The following is a 21,512-nucleotide window of genomic DNA, read 5'->3' as shown; positions in this document are numbered from 1 at the left end:
TATTTACTGCAAAATGAGCCCAAGTGTCCCCAACACGTGTACACCCGCAGACTTGCACCCACGTTCCAACACTGGAATATACCGGTCACGCCAAGGCCCCTCACTACAGGTCCTGAGGATGGAGGGGCTGCCGGAGCAGGAGGGGAAGAAGGGCCCCTCCCCCTGCAGGCCACCCGGTAACCATGGCAACGACAGAAAGGCAGGCGCCGCGGCGGAAGAGCTGCGCGTGCACGTGTCCATGCGGGCGCGCACAATCGTGGTCCGTGCCGGTGCCGCCCCTCCCAAGTCCCTGCTCCCCAACTCCAGAGGACATCCCCCCTCAGGCTTCTTCCCGGCTCAACGGACACACAGCTGGGGCCCCCCGGGATGCCCAGCACAGTGTGGAGAGATCTCCACATCTGCCTGCGCAGCCTCAGCGCCGGGCATCCGCAGTGTCTGCATGGGACCGGGCCCCACCAACCCCTGAAAAGAGAGTCTACAAGACGGAAAGAGAAGCCCATGGGGGACTTGAGGGACACTGGGATCCCGAGTCTCTACGCCTGTTTGTGGATTCTGCTGGCTTGCATGCATACTTGTGTGCACACACTCCTGAGGGTCTGCCGGCACAGATCTGTGTGTACCTGTGGTGGGTGTGTACATGTGCATGAATAGCTCCCAAGCAGAACTGCGCAGGTCTTTAGACACTGCAGCAGGAACCCTCATCCCCATCTCTGGAGAGGTCCTGCTGCCCTCACTGGGCAGAGAAAGATGATAGGGTATGTGCCACAGATGGATGGGGGCCTAGGGTTCAGAAAGGGGGGCAGGTGTTTGGCTGAGGTCCCATGGCTGCATGGAACTGGATCGGTCTGCCTACACAGCTCACCTGCCATGTTGGTGGCTTCCTGGAGGAGTAAAGAGACTCCAGAGTAGGAAGGACTTAAGCATGGTAGGCACCGAGAGCTTTCTGGGAGGTGGGGTTACTGTTTGGCTACGGAGAAAGTGGGGGACAGTGGGGAGGCTGGAGCTCTAACGTGTGCCGGGTCCTGATGTAGACTAGGCTAGGGGTGAACAGGAGGTCGCTCAGACCAAGCATTCGGCTGCAGTGCCTGGGGAGGGAGGCTGCTGAGGCCCCCTACAAAGCAAACATAGGTCCCTTTGTCCAGCTTAGCCTGGGATGCCCCAGGCGCCTGGGCTAGTGGGAGGGGGCTGCACCAAGGAAGCTGACAGATGGAGTCGCCTTGCAGGGTCCCTGGGCAGACAGCGCTGTCTGTCAGCACGACCTCCTCACCCGTGTTTACCCAGCTTCATGGCGTCTCTGTGCATATGCAGACATACACCTGCAGACACGCACATACACAGGCTCCCTGGGGTGGCACCATCTGTATGCTTGGCCCCCTCCCCCATATGTGTGTGTAGGGCCTGGCCTCATCCTCTCTGAACACACAGACACCTAGACACATGCACAGCCAGGGACACACAGAGACATACGTACAGAAAGCGACAGGTGCAAAATTAGAAACCTACATGGGCATGTGGTGGGGCACCTGCAGTGACAAGCACCTGTGGAAACTGACGCTGGCAAGCAGATCCAGAGGCATGTGCACGCAGAGCCAGGGATACATACATGTGGAGACATGCAGTCACACGTACACATATGCTGAGACTTGTACGTGCACCTGGAAACGCACACAGACAGACATGGAGACCAAGGACGTGCAGAGGCACATGAAGGGACCTTGTGGGTGGCGGGCTGCCTACTTCCCCAGCCCTGGTGCACGCTGACAAAGCCAAAGCCAGCTCATCCCCGTCCCTGAGGCAGCTCCATCCTCAGCAGGGTTGGGGCCAAGACACCCCCGAGCAGGGCCGCTCCCATACGCTGGCCCAGCCCAGCCCCCAGGCTTTGGAGGCAGGAAGGGGGGCCTAGGGAGCCTTGGGCCCATCTCCCTTCGCAGCTTTCAGTCTCGATTTTCAGCTGTTTTTCCAAGAGAAAACTCCCACTTCTTCCAGCACTCAGATTTCATCAAACTTGGCATCTTAAAAGACTGTTTTGTTTTTGAATCTGAGCTGTTTGGGGCCTGTCGGCAGCAGCAAGCAGAGAGCAGCCACAGCCTCCCTCTCCCTGTATGGCCCCCCCAGGGCTTCCCTGGGCCCCACACCACCCTACTCAACTCGGTTGTTAAGGCCTCCCCGCCACACACACCCAGATGAACTGGGGGCCATCCTCTGGGCATACACCCTACCCACACTCTGGCTTCTCTGGCCCATGCAGGGCCCTCTTCCTGGGGTTCTCCCACCTCAGTCCTACTCCAGAGAGATTCTTTTGATTCATTTACCTCCCCCCTAGGTTCAGGCCCTGCTTCCAGTCACTCCAGACCACTGACAGCCTCCCACTCACTCCTCACCGCCCCCACCCCAAGTCCAACTGCCTCCCCCACTGCTTCCCAACAGCCCACCACCAAGACCAACGATGTCTCCATGGTGCTAACTCCAGAGGATGCTTGTTAGTGCTCATGGTGCCTGACCTCTCAGCAGCATCCCACTCTGCTGACCACTCCCTCCTCCCTCACACTCTCTCTTCTCTTGCCTTCCACGGCCTCACACCCTCCTGTCTCTCAGGCACCTCATAGCCCATCTCCCATGGCCACTCTTCCTCCCAACATCAAGAGTTAGTTCCTGGGGTTCCAACAGGGCCCTCTTTCTCCCATCTTGGTTCTGGTTCCCTGAAATCTGCCAGTTCTTGGCCTTCACAACTCCACCGCCAGGTGTCCATCTGGAATGCCAAGCAAATCTGTACAAGATTTCTTGACACATCCCTGGATGCCTGTGCACACCTGACTCAACAGATTTCTAACCCAACTCATCACCTTATCCCCTCAAGCCTGGTCTTCCTCCTGGGTCTGAATCTTAGAAAAGGGTGCCAGCATCTACCTGGCTCCAGAACCAATAACCCAGAGTTCCCTCCTCCCTTACCCCACAGGTAGCCGAGTAGTCACTGCTCGTTCTAAACAGCTCCTGATCCATTCCCCCCTTCCTCCCCTACCCACCATCTGCATCTGGACCTCCTCACTGGTCTCGAATGGCAGTACCCCTCCTCCCCGGCCAACCTGCACCCACAGGGACCTTTCTGATCATGTCACTCCCCCAGGTAAAATCCTCCCACTGCTCCCAAATGTCCACAGGATCAATTCCACGGTCCTCAACTTGGCAACCGGGAAGGGGGAAGGGGTACACCTTACCAAGGACAGGGAATGTATACATTCAGGGGCATTTAAAACCTCTAAGTTGGCCAGCAGTTGAGGGTTCCAGTTCCACAGCCACTGTGGGCATGAGGCTGGGTGAGAAAGGAGTGAGCAAAGAGGGCATGCACACTACAGGGCCTTGTAGGTATCTGTAATACAGGGGTGGAGGGCCAGCCTGGGCACATGGGAGGCGTCCAGTGTCCACGGCTAACAGAAGAGGCAGGAGGACTGCTGCTCCACAGAAGGACCCATTTAGAAGGGAGTCCACTTGGGCCCCCGAAGGAAGATCAGAACCAGAAACAATGAGGACATGCCAGGTACTAAGAACCTTCAAGGCCCTCCCTGAAGTGCCCACCCACCTGACCCCTTCCATCCCCAGGCCCAAGGCCCTGCACCCTCCAGCAACTGGCTGCAAAGCCTCATGTCTGCATGATCCTGAATGCTACTGTGGTCACAGAGATCACAGTGTCTAGACTAGATGTATGCAGGTCACACCTCAGCTGCCCAGGGAGGGGCAGAGGCTGGCCTGAGTTCCAGGTTTGGGGAGCTCACATTATGTGGCTGCAAATTCGGGAGGTGACAGGCCCAGCTCCTGCAGACATGGCCTGCTATCCAGACACGTACATGGACACTAGGAAGGGATGCATCTTGCCACTTGAGAAGCCATCTTCTATCTGAGGTAGCCCTTTACCTAAACTCCCTATACCCCAAAATCAGGCCTGGGCCCAGGCAGGGTCGGGTCATTCCACCACAGGGTGGAGGGGACAGACAGGCCTGGGGCAGGGAGGAGGGCTGGAAAAGGGAGAGATGACTCCTGGAAAACACTCACATGCCCTGCAAATAAAAGCTCCCTTATGGGCTCTGCTCCAGGTCCAGCCTGGCCCAGAACACCTCATGACAGGGACAAATCCTGCTTATCAGGTCTTGTGCCCCTGAGGCTGTTTCCAAAGGGACTGCGTGGCAGATGGTCTCAAGAGGTCCTTCATCACGCCACAAGTCCCAAAACTAGTCAGGTGTAGAGCCACTGCAGGACCCCGGAGGTCCAGGCCCAGCACTGACTGCTCCCCTAGCCTCCACCCACATGCCTGACAGTAGCCCCTCCCCAGAGCCTGCCCTGAGGATGCAGAGCCAGGCACTCCACTCGGGCATCTGGATTCCTGAGTCCAGGTGGCATGGAGGGCTGGGGGTGGTTCTGGTCAGTTAGCAGACACCAATGCCAGGCGGACCCAGGTAAAAGGGAGTCTGGGTTTGGTAGAGGGAGGGAAAGGAGAAGAGAGGATTTCAAGTCTGGGCAGCAGCCCTTACTTGGTACAACCTAACCTCCTGGCCTGGCTGCAGAGGTACTACGGAGAGGCTACCACAGGCACTGTCTGAGAACACCTCAGCAGACCACTCTGCCCCACTTCCACCTCTGTCCAGCTGTCCCTGTTGACCAGCAGCTCTGAGCAGGGATCCTGTAGGGTCCCAGAGACAATGGGCCCAGACAGGCATCTCTGACCTCCCACCAGTGCCAGGCTGACACCAAACATTCAACTAAGGCTGCTGGCTATACACCCCCTTGCTGTAGACAAAACCCATAAGGTACACACCACCTGCTGTACACACTACACCACACATACACACACAGAGCAGCTGCACACTCTGCTATACATACAACCTATAAGGCACACACCACCTGCCGAACATACTACCTGCTGTATACACACCACCACACATACACACTGCCTGTTGTCCACACAGCACCGCACACTTGACACACATGCTTGCCTTACACACCGCACATGGCACCAGACCACACATGGGTACACATGATCCACTCTATCCACTAAACACAAGGCAAGCACTGCCTCCTGACCCAGGCATCCTAGAACACAGTCAGAAACAGTTCATTCCTGCTCAGTGGCCCTCTTCTCCTCCTCCTCCTTGTCCCTTCCAGAATCTACTGGTCACCAGAGCCCCACCCACATCTCTGGCTGTCCGGTCTCTTCCTGGGGCTTTCCTGATCCCAGTCCCGTCTGGTCTGGAACCCACCTCCCCAGGGGACTCTACAACCTCCAGATGGAGCTCCAAGACCCCCACTCCCCACCTCCCAAAAAGAAAATGCCAAGAATCAAGGCCTGCCTCCCCTCCCCCACCGCTCCCCCTCCCTCACGAGGGAAAATGTCAGATTCCCTGTCTCAGTGGCGGAGGGTGGGTTGGAGGGGGAGTGATTCAGCCGCTGCCTCAAGAGTGTGGAAGGAGAAGAGCTTTTCCTGCCATTACCCGGCAAGGGAGAGGCTGGCGCGCTAATGGCTTCAATTACCACTCAGACAGGAACGCTGGGCGGTGGGGCCCTGTGCTCCGTCACAGCTCAGGACGCAATCACCCCCAGCCAGCTTGTGCTGGGCACCCCACCATGTACCCAGCTGGGGGCAGGGGTGACGAGGCAGAGGGTGGGCATTACAGGGCAGGCAGGGGCTTGCAGGACCACACTGAGAATGGTAGTCCTGCACGGGGCAGGGTGCAAAGGCCGAGAAGCAGGAGTGGGTGGGTGCGCTCATAGAGGTTGCAGTGGAGTGGGGCCTGACACAGGGACCTAAGCGTGAAGGAAGCTGGGCCTGGCGTGGGACAAGGCAAAGGTGGAGGGCATACAAACGGATTTGGATGCCCAGGTTCCCTTTTGCGGGTGTGCTGATCCCTCACCTGTGCCTGGGCTCCCCAGACGCCCCTCCCAAAGAGCCCCGTGTGTGGTGAGCATGTGTGCACACACAAAGGTGCTTTGGGGGTGCCTGCAATGTGTGTGGCAAGTGTAAGGGATTACCTCTGATTTCCCAGCCGTAAACCAGCTTCATCTCCTCCTCAACCTGCTTACACCCCATGGTGGTCTCTCAGGAATGGCCTGGCTCTCTCTGGCCCCACCCCAGCCAAACCATCCTTTCAGCCTATTCTTACACACACCCCTGCTTTCCTAGCCTTCTGAGGGGGTGGGGTGGGGCAGGAGTGGTTAGTCTGGGCTGCCTCCCTCTGGCTCCGCCCCCTGGCATCTATGAGGCCTCCAGCTCCACTCCCTTCTGCCCAGCCCAGAGCTGGTCAAGGTTACACAGACCAACAGGGTAAGTCAGCATTTAGTCTTCCGGGTGCTATGTTTCAGGAGTAGGAGGGGCTCCTTCAGGCCCATGGCTTCACCTCCATCCTGGGAGCATAGGAAGGGCAGGGATCTGCCCCACACTCTCCCCAGCCTTGTCAGAAGCCCCCCACACCCCAGAAGCACAAACATACCCCAGGACCCTGCCAAAGAAACCTTCATCCAACAAGGCTGCTCCAAATGAAGAGACCCCCAGCAAGTCTGAATCCCCCATACCTCAGGGCCTAAAAGACCATTCTCACCCCCTTCAATCCTTCAAAAGATAAAGCTGCCAAGGCCAATGGTGGGGGAAGGAAAGTGCTCAGGGACCAAAGAAGACTGGAAAGTGTCAGGGCCAGAGCTGGGGGTGAGGGGTTTTTGGGGTGGTGCAAACAGTTTGTGCTTGGCTACTAACTCAAAGGTTGATGGCTCCAAACCACCCAGTGGCACCGTCACAGAAAGGCCTGGCAATCTGCATCCATAAAATTACAGTCAAGAAAACACTATGGAGCAATTCTACTCTGTAATACATGGGGTTGCCATGAGTCTGAATCGGAATCAACTTAATGGCAGTGGGTTTGGAGTTTTGGGTTATTTTCCCACCTAACAAGAAGGCCCTTTTCCCCCAGCCAGAGAGTCTGAGGATTCCCTCCAGCGCAGGAGCCATAGCTCTGGTCCTTCAGCCACCTCTCAAATGCCAAGGTGGGACAGACAGCTCCCCGTTGGGGCAGATGCAGGGCTGAAATACTTGTCCCCAGGTAAGGAGTGGGGAAACAGGTCAGTGTGGCAGGGAGTAGCCTGAGAGCACTAAGCAATCAGTGATTCTGGCCCAGGGCCTGTTCTCTGGGCTTCGGCCCCACGGGTAAGCCCCTGTGTGGCAGCGGATGGTGAGGGGGGTAGGCCACCCAAAATGATGCCAGGCAGCATGGAGGCCAAGTATTGCCAGCTCACACATCTGGTCTTCAGGATGTGCAGCTTCCAGCACCCCAGCAGCTATCATTTACGGTAGAATCCCATGAAGTGCAGAAGTACATCCCAGCCTGGGTTTAGGTGTCATGTTCCTGTTTACAGATGGGGCAAATGAGGCTCAGAGGAGTAGTCACTCCACCGAGGCCACACGGTGAGTGAGTAAGGGGGTCCAGCATTTACGCCCTAGACCACTGCCCTCCACTGCCCCCCTGTGCTGAAGGGCCCAGCGGAGCTCTGTACAGCCCACTAGCTCAGATGGGAGACACACAGACACAAAGCAGTTACTGAATGGGTACGCATGTGAACACACAAAATCAAAGTGTAAAAATGGCCAATGTGAAAAGATGTTCAACTGCTCTTGTAATCAAAAAATGCAAATTAAATTACGATGCCATTTTTTGCCCATTAACTTGGCAAAAATATTTTTTTAATGATAATTCCCACTGCTGGTGAGGATGTAGAGCCAAGAGGCCATCTTATGCCCTGCTGGCAGGAGTGTGAAGTGACACAATCTTCTGGAAATACCAAAAGCCTTAAAAATGCATGTGCCCTTTGACCCAGCAATTCCACTTTCATGAAATATGAAATAAAGACATAATCAAGAAGGTGGACACATTTATCGACAAGGATATGTATAGCACCTTATTTATAAAAGCAAAAAACTGGGAACAATATATATACCAACAATAAGAACAAAACCAAAACCAAACCCGCTGCCTTCGAGTCAATTCCGACTCATAGCAACCATATATGACAGAGTAGAACTGCCCCATGGGGTTTCCAAGGAGCGGCTGGTAGACTCGACCTGCCGACCGTTTGGTCAGCAGCAGTAGCTCTTAACCACTGCACTATCAGGGCAGGCCCCCTACATATTTAAAAAAAAGAAAAGCAGGCTACGAATCATTGGGCAGAACGTGATCCCGTTTTTACTATACATACATAGATGATGATGTTAAGTGCCGTCAAGTCGATTTTGACTCACGGTGACCCCATATGACAGAGTAGGTCTGCCCCATAGGGTTTTCCTGGTTGTAATCTTTACGGGAGCAGATCTGCCAAGTCGTTCTCCCACAGAGCCGCTGGGTGGGTTAGAACTGCCAACTTTTTGGTTAGCAGCTGCCAGAACTTCTTATACAGATAACAACCAAAAAAATCCTAAGCCAGTTGTCGTCAAGTCAGTTTCAACTCATGGCAACCCCACATGTGTCACAGTAGAACTGTGATCCATAGGGTTTTCAATGGCTGATCTTTTGGAAGTAGACTGCCAGGCCTTTCTTCTGAGGTGTCTCTGGGTGAACTCAAACCTCCAACTTTTCAGTTAGCAGCCAAGCACATTAACCATTTGCATCACCCAAGGACTCCAGATACAGATACGTACAGAAAATGGACTATAAGTTATTAACTAAATGTTAAAAAAAAAAAATTTTTTTTTTTTTTTTTTTTAACAACAGAGGTAGGATCAGGGTGACTTTTATTTTCTTCTCGGTGTTATTCTATACTTCCCAAATTTTTGACAGTGAACAGGTATTAGTACTCTAATAAAAAATAACGATCAGTGCTTTTTTTTTAAATCACACATAAACATTTGTGGACGAATGACTCCATCATGGCTAGGTCTCATCATGCTACTTCCCCCCACCACCAAGCCCATTCGTGGTTCCCATGGCCCCAGCAAGTGTTCATTCCTCAGCCTGGTCCTGTGTGATCTGCCATCCACCCTCTTCAGGGTCACGGTGAATAGCTCTCCCTACTTCTCTCTGCGTTCTCACCCTTGCTCCTCGAGTCAAATTGAACCACTCAGGGTGCCTTAAAAGCTCCATCTCCTCTTGCCTCTGGGCCTTGGCACATGCTGTTCCTTCTGCCTAGTCCTCCGCTTTCTCACCAACTCCCACTTGTCCTTAGGCTTCAGTAGTCCTTGGTGCTGCCCCTCTGCAGAGCTTACTGAAAACCATGAGTGCTTCGAGTGTGGGGCCCCAGTCAGATGGCTCTCTGGACTTTAAGGCATCAAGAAGTACTTGGGAATGAACGGAGGAGCCACCAAGTGAGGGGAGACACTAAAATCCAGAGACAGAGCCCAGGTCCCCGCCTAGGGCCCTCACTCACAGGGGCAACAGGGAACAAAGCTGTCTGCAGCAGAGCCTACAGCCAGGCTCCCGCAGGCACATCAGATCCACTATCACCAGCCATGGAACCCAAAGAACACCGAGCTACAGCATCACGTCCCAAGTCAGACCCAGACCCCACCAGAGCATTGGCCTGGCTCAGCAGGACAATGTAGACACCTGGCACATAGCTGGCCTTGGCACAAGCCAAGGAATCCAGGCCAGATCCATGGTCCCCACTGTTCACTGCTGACCACTGCCAACCCCTGGAGGGCCAGTCCTCTTTTCTGCCAAATGTACAGACCCAGAGCAGGAACAGAGCTGGCTGGCTCTCCCAACATATCCTCTACCTGTCCGCTTCCCACCCCGGAATGTACCTTCGAGCACAGAGAGTTTGGCACTAGTGTTGATCTCTCCCACGCTGTTGGTGGCCGTGCACTCATAGATGGCTTCATCTCGCTGCACCCGCAACGGCTGGATCCGCAGCACTGACCCTGCCCCGTCGTCAAACTCAATTACCTGCCGGAGGACAGACATGTCGTCACAGCCTGCTCAGGACCCAGGGGCCTGCTCAGGATCAGCAGTCCTCCCACGGGGAGGCAGACCAAGGGGTGGGGATGCAGGACCAGACCCCAGGGCAGGCAAACCCTGAGCCCTGTCTGCCCGTTTCCACCTAAGCACGCACCTCGAAGCGCTGGGAGCTGACTTTCTTTCCCTTCTTCATCCACGTGATGCGTGGCTTGGGCTCCCCTGTGGCCTGGCACACGAAGGAAGCCACACCTCCCGACAGCCCAGTCTGGTCCTCGGGGACCTTAACGAAGACAGGTTTGCCTAGAAAAGATGAAGACAGGAGGTCACCGGGCCTAGTCACTACAGCATGATCACTACAGACATGGCCAACACTACAGGTGGTAGTCATGGGGCAGGGGGGCAAGAAAGGCTTAGAGAATAAATAATAATAATGCACCTAACCCTTATGGAATGTTCGCTCTGTGCCAGGCACTATTTGGATATTTGTTAACGCCTTCGAGAATACATATATAAATATGCATATTTATGTATACAGAACAGTTGCCATTGAGTTAGTTCTGACTTGTGGCAACCTCATGTGTGATGTGCGTCACAGCAAACTATGCTCCATAGGCTTTTCAACGCTGATTTTTTTTTTTAAGTAGGTCACCAGGCCTTTCTTCCAAGGCACTTCTGGCTGGACAGGAGCTTCCAACTTCTTGGTTAGCAGTGGAGCTTGTCAACCATTTCCACCATCCAGGGACCCCTTAAGGATATGCCATGGTTGTTCGCTGCCATCGAGTTGGTCCCCCAACTCATGACGCCCCACGCACAATGGGATTGAACCACTGTGATCCACAGGGTTTTCACTTGCTGATTTTTCAGAAGTAGATCACTAGGCCTTTCTTCCTAGTTCATCTCAGCCTGAAGCTCTGCTGAAACCTGCTCAGTGTCATAGTAAAACACAAACCTCCACTGACAGAGAGGTGGCCCCTGTGCTCAAGGTGCATTAGCCGGGAATCGAATATTGAAGGCAAGAATTCTAAAAATGAACTACCACTGCCCCTCCTTAAGCATATATGAAAAAAACCAAATCTGCTGCTGTCAAGTTGATTCTGACTCACACTGACCCTATAGTACAGAGCAGAACTGCCCCATAGGGTTTCCTAGGAGTTCTTGGTGGATTCAAACTGCTAACCTTTTGGTTAGCAGCTGAACTCTTAACCACTATGCCACCAGGGTTACCCCTTAAGCATATAAGTGAGCGCTATTACTGCCTCTGTTTATAGAGAAGAAAATCAAGGCACAGAGAGTGGCAGGGCCAAGGTTTGAACCCAGAGGCTCTGAGTCTGAAACCCATACCGTACTAACTGCTATACTTGTCTCCCATCCCCATCAGTTCCAAGCTTTAGGACAAAAGCGTAGTAGAGAGCTCCCGGGAAGAGCTCCAGCACCACCTCCAGGCTCATCCCGCCCCCATGGCTCTCCATCTTGGTGATGGCACCTCCATCCATCCCACAGCTCAAGGCTTAAGCCAGGAACTGTGACTCCTCCTCTCCTTCAGCCCCCACATACCAGCAGTCCCGGAGGCCTAGACATTCCAGCTCCTAAGTATCTCTGGACATCTTCCCAGGTGAATGCTTTCCTGTAAATCTGCCCATCCCCACCCCTGCCCCCACTGACTTGGTTATTGCCTTCCGACAGCCTGGCCATCTCCCCACAGTATCCATAGGGAGGTGGGGGAAGGGGGTTGAGGAGGGGGCTCAGACACTGTACCTGCCACATCCACTTCACCCTGGTACATATACCAGGGCCAAGCCAGAGCACCCTGTGAATCCCACTACCCAGGGTCACAAGACAGAGAAACCTGGCTTCATTAAGATGTAGCAACACCTTGTTAATCCTGACAGTGGATCCACTTCTGATTAGTCAGACCAAAGAACAACTCCAGGAAGGCTGATGCCGTGAGAAATGACCTTTCAGACCACCTGCTTGGTGCTGATGATCCCAGACTGGCCTGGTTCCTGGCACAGAAACACACGTGTGCATCGACGACAATCTTTTGCCAAGTACCCGCTCTGTGCCAGGTACTTCATGTCTGTTATCTCATATAGTCCTACATCATTATTACCTCCAGTTTATAGGCTCAGAGAGGTCAAGTCACTTGCCCAAGGTCACAAAGCCAGTCAGTGGCACAACTCGGAACCATCTGACTCTAAAACACATAGGACAAAGCAGTTCACGTGGAACCGTTGGGGACCTTGTCCAGAGCAGGGTCAGTGGTTGGTGGGGAATGAGTGGGATGAGGAAACAGAGCAAGACCGCAGGTGGCTATTTAGTCACTGTAACTGGGGAAATAAAGAAAAGGTGGCAGCTGGAAGGGATGAAGGTTGGAGGGAGGTTTTACATTTTGTTTCTCTTTTTTTTAAGATGCAGTGTTTAAATGCTGATGGGAAGAAACCAACAGGAAAGGAGAGGGTGCTGACCCAGTGGAGAGAAGAGGGATAGCAGATGGGGCTGAGTCCCTGAGGACAGGACGCCAGGGGGCCAGCAACGCAGGGTATATTAGCTAAATGTACAGAGTAGGGAGGGTTATCTATACAGGGAGGGAGCTCACTTTACCGAGCACCCCCAGGGCCCAGTGGGCTCCGGAGGCTTATGCCATTATTAAGCAAGTCACTCGCCATCTCTGAGCCTCCATTTTCTCATTTGCAAAATGGTCCTGGTGACAGTCCCACGTGACACATCTGTGTGCATGAAATGAAATGGTATCTGTGAACTACTTGCACAGGCTTGATACACAGTAGGCCTTCAGTGAGGGCAGCCATCACTGGCAATTAGCATTATTAATCTCCAAACAATTCCATGAGGTAGGCAGCATTATCACCCCCATTTTTGTTGTTCTTAAGTGCCTCGAGTTGGTTCCGACTCATAGTGACCCTATGCGCAACAGAATGAAACGATGCCTAGTCTTGCGCCTCCTCGCAATCGTTATGCTTGAGCCCATTTTTGCAGCCACTGTGTCAATACATCTCCTTGAGGGTCTTCCTCTTTTTCGCTGACCTTCTACTTTACCAAGCGTGATGTCCTTCTCCAGGGACTGGTCCCTCCTGATAACATGTCCAAAGTATGTGAGATGAAGTCTTGCCATTTTCACTTCTAAGGAGCATTCTGGGTGTACTTCTTCCAAGATAGATTTGTTCGCTCTTCTGGCAGTCCACGGTATATTCAATATTCTTCACCAACCACAATTCAAAGGTGTCATTTCTTCTTCAATCTTCCTTATTCATCGTCCAGCTTTTGCATGCATATGAGGAGACTGAAAACACCAAGACTTGGGTCAGGTGCACCTTAGTCCTCAAAGTGGCATCTTTGCATTTTGGAGATGGAGAAAGGGAGGCTCCGAAGGTTAAAGGACCAAAAAGTCACAGAGTGATCTGGGGATGAAGCCAGGGAGGTTCCAAAGCCTCAGCTCACTGCACCTAACACATGATCCCTCCTGACTCTCTCTGAGTACCAAAGCCAAAGAGGGGCAGCTGGCCCAGAGGAGCCAGGCAGGTGTGGGTGTAGAGGCAGTCTTAGAGGAGAAACACACAAGTCTGGCAGGGTCCACAGAGCAACATGGGATGACACAAAGATTCCGGAACCCCTCAGTTTGCCTTGCCCTTTCCTCAGTTGCCCTTTGAAGGAGGTTCCAGACTCTCTCAGTCTGCAGAGACTGTCACTGTTTGCTGGTCCATTTAGACAGGTCCTCTCAGACAGGACTCCACCCACTCTGGCTCCAGTAGGGTCAGGAGATACCCCCGCCGAGCACCCCCCCCCACACCTGAGGACCTCCAGACAGCACATCCCCACTGTTCATCTGCACTGCTACCACCATAATCCATCTTCTCCTGACTGGATACCCCACTGGCCTAACAAGCAGGTGTCCCTGCCTCCAGTCAATTCTTTATTCAGCAGCCAAAGTGAATGGACAGCTTCTCCCCCTGATCAAAACCCTCCAAAGGCCTCCCACTGCTCTCAGAACAAAATTTTAACTCCTATTACCACAGACAAGGTCTGCCAGGTCTGACCTGGGCTCTGTCCCCCAAGCCCTGGTTTTCATTCAGAAAAAGCAATGTTCCTTGTGGCCTCAGGGCCTTTGCACAAGCCCTCCCTTCTGTCAAGAACCTTTTAGCCTACCTCTTCACCTGCTATCTCCTGTGTACCCTCTGATCTCAATTTAAACATCATTTCCTCAGAAAACATTCCTGAACCCTCCTCCTATTAGTTCAGTTCCTGGTCTTATGCTTTCCCTAACTCCCGGGTGACCCCTTGGCCTCTCTCATAGCACTGCCCACAGATTGTTATGTATGTGTGTGAGGTTATGACTTTTTCCACTCTTTTGGTGATTATTTGATTAATAGCTGCTTACTACTTGGCAAATAACCCCGGGCAGGGCAGACCTATCTGCTGTGTTTCCTGCCCTACCCCAGTGCCTGCACATAAGAGTCCCCCAACGACATGTGCTGAATGAATGAAGCAATGAACTAACGTAGGAACGCCTGAGAAGTGTAGAGACTGCAGCCCCTCACACACCAGGGGACACCCCACCAACAGGGAGAGAAACCTCGGTAGAAAGTTCCTCTCCAGCTCCTGCCTCAGCTCATGCCTCAACGTGTCTGCAGCAGAAACCAGAGTCTGGAACCAGCTGAACCGGAATGGCCAGCGAGTCAGCCTGGGGGCTGGGTAGGGCGGGGCCTCTGTGCCAAACAAAGAACTGGAGAAGCTGGGGAGGAGAGCCAGGTATGGTCCTGAGCCAGGCCAAGGAGGGGAAAGGCCTGAGAACAGTGTGGAGGCTGGACTGTGCCCAAGACCTGGGGCCAGTGAGGAGGCAGAACTACCTCACCCCCTCAATGCTTGGAGGCTGGAGAGGAGCCAGTGCCCCACCCAGCCCACCCACCCACCCAACTGACTCAGGCAAGACCGGCAGTGCTGCCCAAGTTTGGTGCAGCCCAGAGGGAGACTGGTTGGTCCCTTCCCTCCTCAGTGAGGCTTTGTCCTCTGCTCTCCTCCAGCCCAGCCTCTACCCTATCCTGAGGGCACCTCACACACAGCCCCAACCCAAAGCCCTGTCAAGTCCTTGCCTCACGTATTGTTCACCAGAAGAATCTTTGAAAAGCACACAGCTGACCTCCTCTCTCCCCTGCTGCAAACCCTGTCCAGCCATTTGCTTCCTCATTCCCCTCCCCAAACTTGATCCTGCTAGCCTCTCCTGGCTCATCTTGTTTACTTGCTCAGCAAGTATTTTTTGGCACTTCTTCGACTCTAACACATATGGGTTCGCCATGAGTCGGAACTGACTTGATGGCACTTGGGTTGTTTGTCTGTTTGTTTACTATGAGTCAAGCACTGTGCCAGGAACACAGCCAGGAATGAAATGGACCCAACTTGGGCCCCTGTGGATTTACCACTCACCACCCAGGCCTGGCCCTTCCATACCTCCTTGCCTTTGCCGGTGCCCTGCTAACATCTCGACTGGGAAACACTCTCATGTGTCCTGATTCCCAAGCTACTTTAGGAGCCTGCTGTAGCCCCACAGACTTGAGTCTCCCATCTCTGCAAAGATCATAACCTACAGTGATCGGAGAGGCCCCTGGGCAGACCTGCAGAAACTGGCTATTGTTCACCTCTGTGCCCAGTGCCTGGCCCACAGGTGCTCAGTGAGGGTCTGAACAGAACTTCTGGATCTAGGCCAACAGGGAGCTGTCTGAACACACCAGGAGGGGCTTCCTGCCACACTCTTTTCCCAACAGAAAACCACCTGGCAACTCTGCAGCTCCCTACCCTGCTCAGTCTGACACCCCACCAGAGCGTGGCTCCACCTCCCCTCCCTGCCACGCAGACGCCATGGGTGGCACAGCCCTTTGGGCAGCAGGACCCAGTGGTACGCTCTGGGACTCTGTCCTGCTCAGTATTCTCAGGAGGGCACAGACAGCAGAGCCTATGCGAGGTGGGAGGAAGTGGCCTAAGAAAGGAAACCGGTGGAACTGGCCTAGGGGCCCACACCTCCTGGGGAGGTTGCAGGGTTCCAGCCTGGGGGACAGCCAAACTGGGCCACCTCCAAGGCTCCTCCATGGGGAGACTGACTGCTATTTTGTGCTTCCTCTGTGGAGTACACACCCACCCACACATAAACAGCACACAGAAGCAGGGAGCAGACACGGAAGCAACACGCAGTGAGGGACAGGGAGGGACCACAAGGGCAGGGAGGGAGCTCCTGGAAAGAGGATTTCCCAGGCTCTGCACTGCCTAATGAGCTGGAGACTCATTAACACTGGGTCCTGTGACTGCTCTGGGTGGCCCCAGAGGGGGGCCCGCTCAGAGACAACCTTGGGTTCCCGGGGGATACACAGTGAGCCCCAGGTCATGGCCTCCACGGGGGAGCACATACTAGGTGCCAGATACCCTGTCCTTATGACCTCAGTTAACCTTCCCAGGTAGGTGTGATTATCCCCATTGTGCAATAGAAAAACAGGGCTGGAGAGAGAAAGCAACCTGCTGGAGCCGGAAGTCCCACAGCGAGGGCAGAGTCTAGACAGGCTACCAGGTCCTTCCTGCTCATGAGAAGGAGGGGGAGAGCACTGCAGAGCCCGTGTACAGCGCCCTGCCACAGGGCCAGCTTCACAGGCTCTGGGTGGTGGCAGAGGACACAACAGACACACCATCTGCTGCTAAGGCCCTTACCTACCCAACTCTGCGGCCCCCACCACCGGCCCCTCCAACCTTATGATTTCAAGTAACTGGGCCACATCCATGTTCCCGCTCACAACGTCCTACATCCCTGACCCTGTACCTGCCCCATGCTGTCTGGGAACTGGAAGAGGATGGTTCTCACTGTGGCTTTCCCATGAGCTCCATGGAGAAGCCTAGGCCCATTTTTCCCCTCGACCTTGCCTCATTACATGTCCCCCCCGACCCCGCCCCAACATTAGCAAATGCCTGCTCACCCTCTTCCGGGAAATCTCTTAACCCTTCTCCAAGATGCTTAGGTCACGGCCTCTGTGCCAATGTCCCCCCCACCTCCCCACCCCGTCCCCACACACATACTTTGTGGTATAGTCTGTGTATCAGCCTGAGTCTCCACACTGCGGGCTCTGAAGGCTGATGGTGCAGATTCTTCCCAGCCGAGCACCTGACACACACATCAGATCAGCAGAAGCCTCTTCCCTGCTCAGGACCACTGCTGGCCCGCAAGCCTCCCCTTGTGAGAAGCCAGAGCCCTTGGTTGGGGGAGCTGTGCTGAGAAGGGTCCAGCCCGGTGTGCCCAGGGTTGGCACTGGAGCTGACTCAGCATTGATGCCAGGGCCTCCTGGCTGACTCTTGGCAGCTGCTTCCCCACTCCCCTTCCCTTCGCTCCCTCAGAGGCCAGGGCCCCCATTCATTTGTCTCGTTAAGAGGCCTACAGAAACACATTTGTCCGCTCTGCGCCTCACTGCTCCGGTCATCAATTCTCTGGGGCACCTGCCCTACCTTCTACAGCAGCTCTAGCCCCGTTTGGGTGCTTGCCCCTGGCTAGAAGCCTCCCAAGCTCAGCCCAGGTCTGGCCATGGTGCAGGGACAGATCCAGAAGTGTGTACAGCTAAGGCAGGCCTGCAGCACAGACCCTGCCACCTCCCAGGACCAGGTCACCATGGCCCCAGTCCAGGCCCCTGCCCCCTGGTTCACTGCTGGAGAGGAAAGCCCAGCTCACCTGAACCCCTACCCCTCCACCTTGGCTGAGACAGGATTTCAGCTTCTTCAGCTAGTTCCTGCCTCCAAGATCCTGGTCACTGTTGGGCTCTGGTCCCCAAAGGACCAGCATGGAGGTTCCTGTACTCAGCTCCAGAAACTGTTCCCCCTGCCCCTCAATCCTTGCTGTAGGTCCAGGCCTGGCCCCACCACTTCACTCGCCCAATCTACTCATTGATGGTTTTGAGCACCTACCACATGCCAGGCCCTGAGCTTGACAATGGCTTGACCCCCCAGGACTCACAGTCCAATGGGGGGTCAAGCCTGAGGCAGACAGTCACAATCGTTCCATATAAGGGGGGTGCAGTGGAGTAGCATGTGACCCAGGCTGGGGACCATACAGGCTCCTGGAGGAAGTGATGGCTCCAGGTGAGCAGGAACTAGTCAGGTAAAGGAAACAGGGAAGAGTGCTCCAGGCAGAAGAAACAGAAGAAAAACGTCCAGACACCAGAGAATATATGAGCAACTGAGAGAGGTCAATACAATGGAGGTGGGGGGTGGGGGTAGGGGAATAGCAAAGGAGGAGGTTGGCAGGGGCTGGAGGAAGGCTAAGACCCCTAGAGTTGATCCCAAAGACAACGGAGGGAGGCGGGTAAAGGGTTTTCAACCGAGGAATGACAACATCAGGCTTTCATTTTGAAACATGACTCTCACTTGGAAACGGAGAATGGACCACCGTCAAGGAAGAGACTGGAGGCAGGGAAACCATCAGGAGGCTGTGCATGCAAAAGCCCAAGCAAGAGCTGAGGGTGGCTTGAATGAAGGTGGTGAAGAGAGAAACATGGATACATTCCAAAAATATTTAGAAGGTAGAAACAACAAAACTTGGTGATGGATTAGATGCAGGGTATGAGAGAGGGAGGAGGCTGGGAGGAGGCCCAGGTCTCTGACTTGGGTGACCGAATGGATGGTAATGCCATTCACTAAGAGAGAGAAGATGGGAAGAGGAGGAGGTTTGGGGGGTAGGGGGTGGGGGTGCAGGTTGGGGCATGCTGAGTCCGAGACAGGAGGGAAAATGCAGTTGTTCTCTGGATGTGCTGTCTCTTAAAGCCAAGCTGGGCAGTCCTCCCTTTGCCCTCGAGCTCCTGTCTGAAGGCCCTGAGAGTGTCTGGGGTGGGGGGCAAGGACAGTGCTTCAATGTCAGAGGGCTGCTGACCACACCTGACCCTCAGCTCTGAACAAACCTCGCCCTTCCCTCCCACACCCAAATCACACCTGCTGAGGACTTCTATCCTCACCTCTCTCTACAGGCTCAAGCACTCTCCCCCTAACCTCAGCCAGGCTTGGAGATCACTCGCCCTACCGCTGCAACTGAATTCCCCATCTAGACCCCCAGCCCTGCTCTGCTTGCCCAGCTTTCTCATTTTGGTAAATCAATGCTCCCAATACCTCCCACCCCTACCCCTTAAGAGGACTGCCCTCCCCTTCCCCTTCCCTTCTACCCCCACCCAGGGCCCAGCCTCTGAGGACAAAGGGCGGCGCTGCTGCAGTCCCACCCGCCTCCAGGATCTGGTCCTGAATAATTAATTAGGAGCCATTAGGAGCAAAAGCCTGATTGGGGCAAGGGGAGAGATCTGTGCCCAGACTCCAAGCGGTGGGTGAAGGAAGCCCTTTGGCCTGCTGACTCCCAAGCTGACTCCTGGGTTGGCCCTTGGCCACCTCTGGGCTTTGGACAGGCTGGGAACAGCCCCATCCCCCAGGGACCTTGGCTCCGACCTCGCCCCTCCCCCTCAGTCTGCAGATTGGCTAAATCTGCCCTTGCCCCGCCTCCCACCAGTAACCAAGCAGTGGTAACCATGACGACAGGGCAGACTGCGGCCAGTCTTGTAGCGCCAGGCAGGGGGAAGGGCGACAAGAAAGAGACCAAAGTTCAGAGTTGGACCTGGGGTAGGGGACAATGTCCCCTACACACACACTCACACAAGAGGGTCACTGGAGATGCTCAGCTTCCTGCTGGCCAAGTGCAATCTTCCCCCAATTTCCAGGGCTGAGAGGTTGGGGGAGGAGGGGGTGCCCCTTTGCCTTGCAGGTCCCTCATGAAAAGGAAAGGAAGGGCTCAGTGTTCCCACACTTGGATCCTGAGTGTCTAGCTGGGGAAGAGCTATGGATGGCTCTCACGTCTGAGCCCACCCTGGACCTGTGGACACATTGGGCATCTTGTTCCCAAGTCTACATACATCCTAGTGATGCCCTCCTATTCCCATGCCAACCCCTGGACATGGCTCACACCGTGCCGTCACACACACCTGCAATGGTAGACGCAGCACACGCCTGGGCACATCATACACTGACCACATGAATTCAGGCACGTCTCACCCCAGCCACATAAAACAGAGTCATGCTTAGACACATCCCACCCTGTGCTACAGTAACACACACATTTCACAAGATGCTCCTAGAAACAGCAGGGCTGGGGTACTTCTTGGGGGGGCGGGGGCCTCCAAGTGAAGCTGTCTCTAAGACAGAAGGCCTCAGGGGTGTATTTGGATACTGTTTCTCCTCATTCAGGTCCTGCCCCTCATCCCAGAGTTCTGCTGGGAGGAATACCACCTCTTGCCCTGGGAGATCATGCACCTCGAGGGGTCAGACTTACTGTCGCCATGGGCGCCTGCCACCAAACCAAGCATCACGAGTGCAGGCACCAGGGGCACCATCGTCCTCCCTGGGGCTGGCTCAGGGGCCATCCAGGCTCCAGCACCACGGCCAGCCACAGCCCAGGACAATCAGACCTGTGATGGAGAGAAGGGCAGAGCCAGTTAGCTGGTATCCACCAATACCTCTCCTGCCCACCCATGCCGCCTCCTGGCTCTCACTGACCCACCCAGACCACCACTTGCTCCAAAGTCTAGTTCAACAGACCACCCCCCCAACCCAGCCAGCCTGTGCAATGATTGCCAGACCTTTCGACCCCTGTGACCACCCAGGCTCCTCAATGATCGTCCAGTGAGCGCAAGGTCAACCTAGCAGTTCCACTGCAGGAAAACAGTGCAGGAGGCCTCCAGGTCGTTCTCTGAACCCTGCAGTGGGGTGAGAGGCTACTGACACCGGAGATGTACAGGGATTCCATCCCAGACCCTGACCCAAAAGAGGAGGTGGCAGGAGAAGGGGGGTACAGCCAGACACACAGAGATACACAGGTGAGATCAAACAGAGACAAGACAGTCAGAGGCAGGGTGCAGTGAGGAGTAGTACCCACAGGCCAGCCAAGAACTCCACAGACCCCTGGGGCATCCTTCTGTCCCTCCCCTGCTCAGGAGGGAGGGAGGAGGAGGCAGCAGGAGGGCAGACCCTGCAGGCTGAGCACAGACCCCAGAGCACAGACTTGTTAGCAGCAGACAGGATCCAGGTACCAGAGGCTAGAAGCCAAAGCCACAATTCGCCCAGACTCGCCACAGCGTGCTCTCAACAAGCTGCAGCTGCCCGGCCTGGCCACCCTCTTCCTACCCAATTCCCATGGTACCTTCCCACTCCAAAGGGAAGCCACAGGGAGGCCCTAGTGGCCATGAGCAGGGGTGTTAGGCCCTAAGATTCAACCCTCACAGCCGTTGGCCCTCGCCACAGAAGCCTGGAGCAGGTCAACGGTGGGAAGGGCAGGGCACAAACTGCAGAAGCCGCTCGCTCACTTGGCATCTGGGCTGAGGCAAACATCCCAGGATGTCCGTGATTGGGATGGGCTGACCACCTCCAGGCTTTTGTTCCTGAGGCTCCTCTGCCTGGTGTGTTCACCCCACCCTGCAAACGCCTATGTGAAGCCTCCCCTGGTGGCAGCATGGCCATACCATCTAGTATGATATGCTGCTGTCATTCCCACCCCGGTGGTGAGCTCTGGAGGGTCTTGCT

The 21,512-nt window shown here is 54.8% G+C and overlaps 1 protein-coding gene across 5 annotated transcripts in view; it reads right to left on the bottom strand.

The window, feature by feature from the left end:
• PTPRF (protein tyrosine phosphatase receptor type F) overlaps positions 1–21,512 on the bottom strand; it is a 94,741-nt gene that overhangs the window by 57,975 nt on the left and 15,254 nt on the right. For all 5 annotated transcript variants that reach the window (XM_049879037.1, XM_049879034.1, XM_049879036.1 and 2 more), the window contains exons 3-5: positions 20,266–20,401; positions 10,078–10,223; positions 9,770–9,911 (exon numbers count right to left, since the gene is read on the bottom strand). In XM_049879037.1, the coding sequence (XP_049734994.1) occupies positions 9,770–9,911; positions 10,078–10,223; positions 20,266–20,356 (379 nt within the window). In that variant the 5' untranslated portion in view covers positions 20,357–20,401. The remainder of the gene's footprint in view (positions 1–9,769; positions 9,912–10,077; positions 10,224–20,265; positions 20,402–21,512) is intronic.

Source organism: Elephas maximus, chromosome 3 (genome assembly GCF_024166365.1).
Source record: "Elephas maximus indicus isolate mEleMax1 chromosome 3, mEleMax1 primary haplotype, whole genome shotgun sequence".
NCBI lineage: Eukaryota > Metazoa > Chordata > Mammalia > Proboscidea > Elephantidae > Elephas > Elephas maximus.
Note: the sequence above shows the minus strand (reverse complement) of the source record. Positions and strands in the feature narration are given on the sequence as shown.